Source organism: Anas platyrhynchos, chromosome 1 (genome assembly GCF_047663525.1).
Source record: "Anas platyrhynchos isolate ZD024472 breed Pekin duck chromosome 1, IASCAAS_PekinDuck_T2T, whole genome shotgun sequence".
Lineage (NCBI taxonomy): Eukaryota > Metazoa > Chordata > Aves > Anseriformes > Anatidae > Anas > Anas platyrhynchos.
The window spans coordinates 115,509,556-115,521,566 of NC_092587.1; the positions used below are offsets into that span (position 1 = coordinate 115,509,556).

Sequence of the window (12,011 nt, forward strand, 5' to 3'; positions counted from 1 at the left end):
GGCAGTAGTTTAAATTCCACTGTCTTCCTCCTGCCTCAGGTTCCCTTGACTTTCTGGGACTGTTACTTTTGAAACTTCATCTACCTCACCAATGGATTTTTTTCTTTCCTTAGGCAACCATGCAAGAAAAAAGAAATAACAAATTTTTTCTTTTTCCTTTTGTTTTTAAGTACCTGCGAACTCAGTAATTCTTACAACCTTGTACCTCCCACAGAACAACTCCAGTTCCGGTGTTATATGCTAATATGTGTCATTTATTTATTTTTTAGAAAGCAAATAGTCATATAGACTGCATATGTAACATATATTACTGTGAAGATTCTGAGAGCACAAGACGTAATTCTGCGGAATTCATTAAAATACAGTTGTGTTTTCTGCAGCTCCACTCTCATGATCTTGTATTAATTTCTTATGCAAAGTTATCAACAGTCAAATAAGAGAGTCTGTGGTATTGATGTATTAGTGGCATAAAATAATTCTCTCAAATTGTGAAGAGTCAAGAAAGATTGAGTATCTGATAAAATAAACTGTGTGCAAGCCTTGAAAGAGGAGGAAGGTCAGATTTCTTCTTTATGTGCTGGAGAGAGATAACAGTAGCTGAAGAGATGTCATATATCCTAGCTGTGATATTGAATAAAGATAGTAAACTGCACATATTTAAGTCACTTTTTCCCCCTATTTCTTACAGTACACTGCATTTCTGCTTACTAATTAGTCCATCCTCCCCTGAAATTAACTAATTACAGTAACTAATTGCCTGAATATGTTTGGTCATTTTGTATATTTTCAAATGTTGGTTCAGCTGTGAAATTGTTTGAGAAAACCAAGTATTTAAAATTGTATTTTATACCAAGGGATCTATCTTACTACTTTGGCAAAAGTCCCAGTGAATTCTGTGGGAGGTTTGCCAGAGCAGAGCATACATTGGTATTCCTTATGTAAGAAGCAGGCAAGTGAAAATATCCTTAAGTTTTCAGTATGTATTTTTCTTTTCTGACACCTTAACAACAGTACTATTTAGAACTATCTTTGCAGGATGAAAAAGCAGAAGGATTCATCAGTCTACCTGAATTTAAAATTGACAGAGCTAGTGAATGCCGAAAGAAATAGTAAGTATGCTCAAAAGTAATGCAGTGATACAATAGGAACAATGATACAATAGAAAAAGTGGAACAAAGAACAAGGTTCTCCCTTTAAACAGTGACATAATGGACTTTGTTACAAAGATTATTTGGCTAGATCACAAAATGAAATCATACAGAACAGTCAAATACAGTATTTGTATTTGGGGTTGTAGGTTTTTTTCTGAAACCTTTAAGCTCAAGAAACCATCCACACACACACACAAAAAAAAAAAAAAAAAGTCTCCACATTCATGTCCAAGCATCCATCTTTTTAAATTAGTTTGCATAATCTCACACTGTGCTGGCACAGTATGTCAGTCCCAAGGCAGAGTAAAACAAGAGAATGACAGTTATTTTCTCTTTCTGGGGTATGAACTAAAGCTTTAAAGTAACTTTTCTTCTCACCTAGCTGTATTTGCTGGTGTCTGGGTTTGCACCATTGCATGAACCCATTTTTGATTTAGATGCATGTTCAAGCATATGTAGTTATGTGATAGGTGCATTCTCACACAAATGTATTTTTAGAGTGAAAAACTTTTTAAGTTGCCTTCTAATGGTTCTTACTGTTATTTGACTGAAGTTTGTCGAGCCTGTAGAATTACTGAAAATTGTACAGAAAAGCCATTGCAAAAGTAAAACAATATGACTTATAGTACACGCAGTTATAAAGAAGAGACTGACCTTGTATCAGTTGGTCTACATAGCTCTTCAGGATGATCTCTGATCTTCGTGATGATTTCATATGGCAGTAAATAAAATTGCCTTTAAAAAAAAAATGAAATATCAGCTTGTGTTTATTGTATTGTGCCCCATGTCCTTGGGCTATGTTGCTGAAATGCTTCATTTTTATGCTTTTTGGGGCAGCAACATAAACTCTACCTATTTCTCAGAACTGCACCCTGCTTGAATTGTTTTTTGTTTTTGTTTTTAACTTGGTAGTATTTGCTAGATGGTAGTATACAAAATGTGGTTGTTAACATTCCTTGGGTGGCAGATGAAGTGAAAAAAAAAACACTCTAAGAATTCAGATGACAAGTGCTGTAACAACTTTAAGCCAAATTTTGGGTCTCAGTAACTTGATGTGTTTCTAAATTGAGCAGAGGTCACTGCTTATCTGCTTTCACTTCTATAACATTGTGTAATGGTCTATAGTGTAGGAGTCCTTTTTGCCTCGTTTTTAGATGCTACTTTCACTAATACTACCTTTTGTGGATTTCAATTTCACATACCTGGTTTATATATATATACACATATATATGTACATACACATACAAACATATATTAAAAACTGCAAGCATGATACATGAAGAACATCATTACCATTTTCCTAAAAACAACAACAACAATGGTCTAGAAAGGGAATTATTATATATATGATATATACATATATATAATCCATTGTAGTTCAGAAAAATGATACTGTTGCTTTTCATATACCATGCTTTCAGTTTTCCTTATTTTCTTCAGGACTGTTAGGCATTTTTTTCATTTTCTTATTTTAAGGGAGACCATCAGGGTATTCACAAAAATGATTCTTCTGTACTGTAAATTATTAATTACTTTCTGATGCATTTTCTAGATCTTCAAGAACTTCACCATAAATCTTTATCCAACATAGTTACAAAATTCTTTCAAGTAATTTATTTCATATTATGTATGAAATGCAGTAATTCTCTCAGCCTAGTCATGTTGATTAGTTTGGTGGAAAGAAAAGATGAGATGTAATTGCCCGTTGCTTAGAATGACCTCAAGAACACGTTGTTGATTTATAACAGCTTTTCAAAAGTCAATCAGTGCATCACATTTTTCTGTTTGAAATGCAGTCATTAGAGCTAAAGGTAATGTCAAGGTCATTAGGATGTCAGAAATCACCAGGACTTAGAGTTTTTCTGTTGTGTTAAATAAATTGTTTGGTCAATTTTCTGTTCAGAAAAAATTGGACACCTACAGTATATCTGTAAAATTGCCTAGTAAATAAAACTGTATCCTTAACTGGTTAACTTTGTCCAAATGTACTACGCTGTAGGTATACAATCTACTTATACACATATGATTCAAGTGTTGTTTAGAAAGGGGTACTTCAGTCAGTGAAAACTGGAACAATCCTAAATGTTAGAATCAAAGAATTATAGAATATTCTGTGTTAGAAGGGATCCACAAGGATCAAGGATGTTATATTTGTATAACATGTTGGGGGGCTTCTACCAAATCAGGAAATCTGAACTCATTGCTTGGTGACCGTGCTAACTTATAAAAAAAAAAATGTTGTACCATTACTTTTTTTATAATTATTTTTTTCCTCTACAGTGCATTCAAAGCCTGCCATCCTAAGATCAAAAGTTTTTATTTTGCTGCTGAACATCTAGATGATATGAACAGGTAAGAAAGTCAAGCAAAAGTCAAGGAATCATTCTTTAAACATGGCACTTCCTTGAAGTTAGTGATAATAAATTACATGTTTATTGCATGTTAATTGCAGAGTAGCATTTTTTTTGTCTGCATATGCTAAATATTCTATTCATGAAAAAAAACAGTTTTTTTGAAAATAAGATTTGAAGATTTTTAGAAACAAGATTCTATCTTTCTACTAAGAAGCAAAAAACAGTTTTTGAAAATAACCCATAAACACAATTTCAGAATTCAAGGTTTCTGTAAAGCTGTTCTTAGCTGTGTGACACCTGAAAACATGCAACATCTCCAACTCTGCTTCCTAGCATCCCTCCGTGGGCATGTGATGCTTGCTCTGGGAACACTTCTATTTCTGGCTCTTGAAGGAGTGATAAGTTGGAAAAGGATTTATAACAGTAACTGATTATTCTTTTGCCAAACTTGATAAAGGAGATTACAAGCAATTTGTTGTGCAGATTCTCTCCACCAACGTGAATTTAACCTACACGTTGACGTGAACTTTTGACTTTAAGGAAGTTAGTGGGGATAATCTCAGCAACTTGAAAAGAGTGAGGGTTTAAGTCTCAGCTCTTAGTGTGTTGAGCTTAACTGTACCTATAGTAAGCCAATTTTTCAGAAAAACTATTAAGATTTCAGCATAAAATAAACACAATTACACTTATTTCATGTAAAAGACAAATTAAAATCATGGATCCAATGCCTATTCAAATATTTGGAGGATCATTTCATTTATTTTCACAACATAAATTAAAACTAATTCAGCTCAAAATAATATGTAATTTTCATCATACGATAGGACAAAAACAAAAATCTATGATTGTAACCTGATAATTGTTCTGACTTACATAATGTCTGTGGACATGGTAGCTGAGTAAAATTGCTTTTAAAACAGGAGAAAAAGGTGATAAAACTCAACTCATAAAACTCATTAGTTAGTGCTATGGTCATGGTTTAATCTCTCCTGTGTGTACTAGATTCAGGTACCTGGCTGATCAGCTTCAGGGTACTGCCAGTTCTTTACTGATAATGTGTGACTGAAAAAGTATACTAGTACTATTCTGTGTTTGCTTTTATTTAGAAATAGCTGTCTGGTAACATTTTCAAAGGTTCATGCATGACTGAAACTCATTTCAAAAGTCTCTCATCATTTAGAAAACTTAAAACCTTTTTATTTGTTTGTAAAATTTTAGGCTTGCCTTTACTAGATAACTCTGTCAAGCCAGTCACTCAAACAGCACAGCAAACAGAATAATGGCACGGTCTATTCAGCATGTCCCAAACTACAGCAGCAGATAAATCATTTCTGTCAGTAAGTCCTCAGTCAGTATGACAAGGTGACTTGTTTCTGAGGATAAAAATTTATATAACTCTTCAGTAATCAGAAATCAGCAGGAAATGTGCATCAATATGTTAAAAATGTATTGCACATCTAAAACTAACGTAAGATCTAGAAGGTTATAACTATGCAGCATGAATCGCTTTTTTATCATATTTTGAAATACCTGCTTATCAGTTTTTTCAAAAGGAGATAGACCAAATATTGATCTGAATTATGCAGATGTAAATTTAAAATAACTCCATCGATGTCTATGGAATTTCTTGAAATTCTTATGTCTGAATCACAGTCTCACCATATATTTTTATTTGATCCACTTTGTTTAATATATGATATAAAGTAGTTCACCTTCACAAGGTTAATATACAAATTAACTCTATTGAACAAAAACGTGTTACTGAAAAACTAATCTTTCAAATGCAGAGGTAATAAATACAATACTTCCTGCCTAAAAGCATGTCCTAGCCTAACCAAAGTGAAACAGAATCAATATATTAAAAGTTAAATTAAAACTGTTTTGATCAATTTATGTTCTTCATTAGCTTTCACAGGTATATTTTTGTCAGGTGTAATGCAGTCACTGCAGTTCTATTATATGTGAGGCACAAGAAATAAAGGAAATTAGAAAACTGCTCAAGCAGTCTAACAAAGTTAGAATTGGTTGCATTCCTTCATCCCTTGAATAAAATAACTTAGTAAAAAATAAATAAATTTTTAAAAAGTATATACAGGACATGAAGTTTTATTTGGGGATGAAGGTTTTTTTGGGGTATGGGTATGTGTATACTCACATAAAACGTGTTTTAGTTTTAGGTAACTTTGTTCCTATTCAATTTTTCCTACTACTTTTGTGACTGAGCCACACTGCTATGTTGGTAGAAGCTGGGAGAGCTCCAATCACTGAGCTTTATTGTTGTGGCATCTGAAGTCCCTCTCCTTTGCATGATTACACCAGCACAAGGATTCTTTCTACCCATACAACACATTTACTTTGGGTGAAAAGAAGGATGGAGTATCCTTCATTGATGCAAAGTACGGTTTTGATAATATAGGTTTATATTCATAGAAATACCTTGTTTTGAAATTTCTTGTTATTCCTATTCCAAGAAAATATTATGATGTACAAGGCAGTCCACATATTTCTACGTAATGATGCTATGTGTAACTTTATTTTGATTGTTAACTGTACCTGCTACTTTATAGACTAAATATCTGTTTTTTCCTCAAAGATGCCAATCATCAGTTCAAAGGCAAATGCAGCCTTTTCAATGTTGGCTGGTTTAAATACTTTGCAAACTCTTATTGATCCTTTTTATTCCGAATACGGTAAGCTATGTAATCTATGCAGGAAAATGCAGTCTGCAGCTTCACATAGAATGATTGTCTGAGAAATTCCTTGAACCTATTGTAACCGAACTCTCCTCTGTATCTTGTTGTGTATAGGCAAAGTATTGAAATTTATAATTTCTTCCTCAATGTAGCTTTATAGTTAAGAGTAAAGATGACAAATCAGCTTGTATTATTAGCATGTGAGAATGTGTCTGGAAGATTTCAGTAAAGATGGCCTATAAAATATTTCCAGCATCGTCTACAGGCCTCTTCATTCTGGTTAAACTGCAGCAGTTTACTTATAGACACTATATGGTATCCATACTCCTATTGCTATATAGCGGGTTCATCCTAATCCTTGAGCTTTATGGTTAAGGACAATTAGACACCCTGCTTTGACTAAAAGCTTTGCACCTACCTGGAGTCTGAGATAAGATAGAAAAAATGTTTCCTACTCTTCTGTTTGAGTGACAGTACTGTGCATTCTTCTTTATAGGAGTTCTAAGTATATAGAAAGATATATATATATATATTTAATTTGGTTCTGAGTGAGTCATAAAATTGTTTTAATTACATACTGACAAGAAATGTGTATGCTATTCTTGAAAAGAAAAAGAAAACAAAAGCAAAACCTAGATGACTGCTGCAAGTACCAGTGTTACTTATTGTAACTATTATTGTCATAGCTAACAATAGGATAATTCTCACAAGAAAACTAAAGCTGCATTTGCAGTAAGGAAGGAATATTTTCTTGGCCTTTTGCCCTCTAAAAATTACAGCACACCACAGGTTTAAATCTTCCCATATACAAGGGCTTTGCAGATTACTTTTAAGTAGGTTTTAATATTCATAGTAAAGAGTTCTTGTATAACTGTACACTTGATACTTCTGTCCATTATGTTGTGTAAAGCAGGAATGTTTTATTCTTCCTCCACTCTTCTAAAGATCATTGCATTTCCCTGTGATATAACCCCAGTGTGATGGATTTCTCATACTCTAGCCTGAATGAACCTAACTCTAGCCATGATTTATTAAAATAATACTAATTGTCTAACCACAGATGTCTAGCCATATCTAATGAAGCTTTAGTGGCCATATACCAGAAAACATGCAGAAGTCAATACCATTCTTTTCATTTCTGAACTAGAAAACCACTCAAAAGACATAGTTATTAACTGTTTACAACCAGATCAGTGCCTTGTCACTCATCCCACAGGCACTTGTTCCAAACCATGACGTAAATCATGAACTACAGAAAATCATTAAATGTGAAGTCAGTCTGTTGTCTCTCTTTTAGACTGGTATACAGTTCCTGGGTTATTGTTAGATTATACTTTTCAGGATTTTTTTTTTCTGGAATAATCTACTATAGCTGTAACCACTGTCACTTAACTCTTTGGTAATTTAATTGGTTACCTCACTCTCAGGCATACAAAATACTATCTCATGTTTAGGATGGAATGAAATTTCCCAAATGGAGAACTCTTATAGCTGTATAATTTAATATTTTGTGGTGAACAGGCCTATTCAAAGGGATACAGTAGGCAGTTGTTTTATGTCGACTGCACTGGGTGGTGTTAAGCCCTGAGCTGATCTGGGAATGTGAGATCCAAACTGGGTGAGAGGCCAGTGAAGCCCACCTCTGCTGTATGCCACACCATGCGACAGAGCAGGTGCTTGCCTGATTGTGCTCTTTGCCCTCTGTACATGGACAGGTCTGTGGCCTTTGCTCATCACAGGGCACCACAGGCCTGGAGTAGTGTGGGTGAGGTTCCCACATCAATACCTCTGATTTGGGCTGGCAGAACTGTCGAGATGGGTGAGCTTCACCCCCTAAAGAAAGACTTCACATATCAGAAATGTGAACTTAAAAGAGAGTTTTGGAGAGGGATGACTTTTTTCTTCTGTGAAGATATGCAATAGTTGTCTGAAGCATGATTTGTTGGATTTCTGTCTCTGTGTGCCAGTGATTTTTTCAAGTGTATGGCACTTTCTAACAATTACAGAAGAAATTTTAAGTCTTTTCTTCAGCTCCCCTATTCTTCTGGCAGAAACTTTGATTGTAAATTAATATGCAGTACACTGTAATCACTTCAGTAGATCCCTAGCATCCTTCCCAATGTACAATGACTTATAGACCATTAATGTAATTTACAGATAACATGTGATCAGTTTGTGTAGGGGCAGCAGCAGAAGTTTGTTTCAAGGAGAGCAACTGTATTTTATGATCTAATGTCTGTTTATCTTGAACTGAAGTGTCTTAAAGGTTGGCATCCAGGACTGATTGCAAAGGTCTCACCAAAGATCTCTCTTGCTGATGAAATATTACATGCTGTTTCCCTATTGCAATATGCAAATAACAGCCATCAGGCCAGTTTTCTGAAACAGGAGATTCACATTTCTGAAGGCAATGCAGAACTGACTCCAGCTGACCTTCCATATGCACTAGCAGTAAAATTGCAAGCCGCTGACTGGCTTGGCAAACCAGGTACATCATCCTGTAGTCAGGATGACGTGTGTAAGGAATTCCAGGTTTAACATGGAATGGACTACCATAGGAGGTTGTCATGGTCATTTAAAGCATCATTGGTGGAAGAACTGATTTAGTCTGTTTGGATAATGAATACACTGAGAGCCCTTTGGGGGAAGAGGGCAGGCTGAATTAGAGCATTGCTACAGGCAGTCAAGTGTATGCTTTTCAATGACAGTCCTGCTAGAAGAGAATAGCAATAGTTTATTTTCAATTCATGTAGCTTATGGAAGCATTTTTTCAAGTCTAAGTTGAGGTGAAAGCCTTAGGTATGAATTGCATTGAGGCAACTGTCTTTTCTCCCTCTGCTTCCCTGACACAAACACAAAGGCGAATTCTGATATGCGGCCTCCTCTTTGTATTTGGCAATGTAGGTAAGCCCTAAAACACATAATGGCATAATTAAGCCTCACTGTCTGTTTAGGAGTAAACCTTGTTTTTTTGACTGGTGGTTTCTGCTCTGTTCCTCTACTAAGTTGCCAAATCAGGTCTTGAAATATTTCTTAAATCTCTGAAAAGTCGTGTTTATTCTCAAGAAATCAGAACAGCAGGAGTATCGGTGTGATGGCATATCTATGAACAGCAGACTTAATAGCCCTTTGATTATCTCCAAATCCTTTATTTTACAGATGTTTGACATCATACATGATTTTCCATTTGAAACAAGATCTTTACTGTGAAAACAATTTGTTCAACAGCAAAATTATAGATCTTTGGAGGCTCCCAGAGTATCAAAAAAAAACAGCTGTTTAATATGAAAAATAACGTTGTCTTGAATCTGTCAGATGCTCATACCTTTGTTGTTCTGTAGAAGTACACTAAAAATTAACATGCTGTATTGGTATCACTGCTTTTTTAATATTATTTCAGATGGCTAAACAGAATTAACATGCTTGCTGCTGGCTATGCAGAAAGGGAGAGGATCAAACAAGAGCAAGGTAATATTATTTTAGTTTCTTCTGTCAGCTCCTATAACAAGTTCATCTGTTCTTTTTTTTCCCAGCTGTGTATCAGGCCTCATTCTCATCATCTAACAGCAATTCGCATATAAGCATCCCTGTTGTTGCTTTAGAGAATTGCTTCTTTCTTAGGGGTTTTTGATTAGTTTCTTCAGACTCTGGTCCACATACCCTTGGATTATTTATGAGAAAGCCACAGAAGGTAGCTAAAAGCAGCACATTTTCTGCCAGTAATCTCAGGTATGTAGTACTAAGGAGTCTGTGTTCTCCATTAAAATAAGCTTAAGAATCTGCAAACTAAAAAATAATTTAAAATATTACATTTGGTGTTTTAATTCACAGGGAGGAGGAATGCATGAAATAGGTCTCAGGAACAAAACCATTCCTCTAAAGCCTGCTGACATAACTGGATTCTTAAAAACCTAAAAAAAAAATTAAAAACTTTAAAACTATAATTTTAAGGACATGTAATGTTTTATAATTTCTGCTGGTTTTCCTGTTTTGAGGTGTGTACTTGAGCCTTGTTGGCTGTTTCAGTGATGAAGCCTTTCATTTGGAGTCATAGGTTTACATCATTTTACGAATATTTTTTATGTCTAGTATTTTCTACATTTATAAAAGCAGCACACATAAAACAATGAGTCACTTTGCTTTGGTTTGCTGCAGTAGAAATTCTGTTTGCAGATAAGAAAAAGAAAGGGTCAGTCGTCCATTGCGTTGGGCAGATTGTTCCCTCAAATTGCCAGTGACATGGAAGTGTTCCTATCCAACTGACTACTCTGGCAAGCAGCTGGCTCGTGAATCCATACTCTATTTTACAAATGTAACTGGCAGCAAATACCAGAAAATTTCAGTGGTCATGATGATCCAGAGTTTATCCAGATGACTGTCTACCTGCTGCCTGCTGAGTCAGAACATCACTTTATAATTTTGTGGCTTCTCCCCCTTCATCAGTGAAGTTCTGACTTCTGTCCCAAAAAGCTTACAGCTCAGAGCTGCAGCAGCAATGTATTGCATGTAATCTTTTAGTTATGAAAACTGTACTTCTAGCCATTTTTCAGGGAGAGTTTGTATTCAAAAGACTATCACTAGGCTTCAAAATTAGCCACGTAGTGTCCTGCACACCACTCAAAGTCCTGGTTCTGTACCAACCTATGTGACAGCAGCCTTAGTTATGTCCATCTGGTCAGATATTGCGAAGAAGAAGATGTTTGCGGTCTGTGTCTGTAATGCATTTCTGTGGTGTGTTGCCCCTTTCCTGGGAGACACTGCAAAAAAAATCCTTTCCCTGATGAGAAGCAAACGTAGCTTTGGCAGCCAGGTGGAAACATTGTGAGAGTACAATATTCTATAAGGGCTGAAGACTAACAGACAGCATCATAAAATGATGTCTGCATTGATTCATACCCTGTCTCACCACAGAGCACCCTAGAGAGATCAGCCTGCTGTTGAAGAGCACTGGCTAACGGCATACAGCTGTAATTTGATGGTAATAGCATGGGTGGGAAGGTTTGTGGGTGTTCTGTCTTTCTCTCAGACAACTAGGTTGTATCTGCTATTGCCTCATTTCTAATTTTACCTTCCAGTAAGTGCAGCTGCTTATCCCGGTTGCATTGCCCACCTGGCTTCATCCCATATGGTCCTTGCACATCATGTCATTCATAGTACTAGGCCCTCTTCATTCACACAGTCCATTCACACCATGATCTCTGTTCCTCCAGGCAAGTTCTCAATGCTTCACCAAACTTCAAAATCAGTTTGGGAGTCTGTATTTCCCAGGCTATATTGCAGTAGCCAGGTTGGAGGGACCTGTATACCATCCATCACTACCTGAAGAGGCTGTAAACAAGTTCTTAGTCTTGGAGTCTTCAGGGAAATCCTCCATGTTAGCATCCAAAGCCAAATTGAGGCCATGTTAGCATCCAAAGCCAAATTGAAGCATTTATTGACAGCAGGTTGGCACTGGAATTACAATAACGTGGGATGGTAAAGGAAAAGGTGTAAGAACTGTTATGCTAACACTGTACGTACAAGTGCACAATTGCAGACATGATGCACCTTTATAAATCCAGATAGATTTGGAAAAAATATTTTTCCTACCAAGCAATCACTGAATAATAAAATAGTAGATGATCCTATTCTTAGACATGAGATCATGTGCATTCAGGCCTCCTGTTGCCTATTATTAAAATGGCTCCCTGTTGAAGATCATCAGTGAGACCCCACTTACCACTGAAATTATATCCAAGGCACTAAGGGAGCTCTTTATTACCACCCTAATGCCGTTTACTCAAATTGATTTATCATATGGAGGTAGGGAGAGC

General features: G+C 35.8%; 1 protein-coding gene across 11 annotated transcripts in view; it reads left to right on the forward strand.

Annotated features, from left to right (window-relative positions):
* CNKSR2 (connector enhancer of kinase suppressor of Ras 2) overlaps nucleotides 1–12,011 on the forward strand; it is a 218,705-nt gene that overhangs the window by 162,595 nt on the left and 44,099 nt on the right. For all 11 annotated transcript variants that reach the window (XM_027449077.3, XM_027449080.3, XM_027449078.3 and 8 more), the window contains 3 exons: nucleotides 1,036–1,109; nucleotides 3,432–3,503; nucleotides 9,599–9,666. In XM_027449077.3, coding sequence (XP_027304878.1) covers nucleotides 1,036–1,109; nucleotides 3,432–3,503; nucleotides 9,599–9,666 — 214 coding nt within the window. The remainder of the gene's footprint in view (nucleotides 1–1,035; nucleotides 1,110–3,431; nucleotides 3,504–9,598; nucleotides 9,667–12,011) is intronic.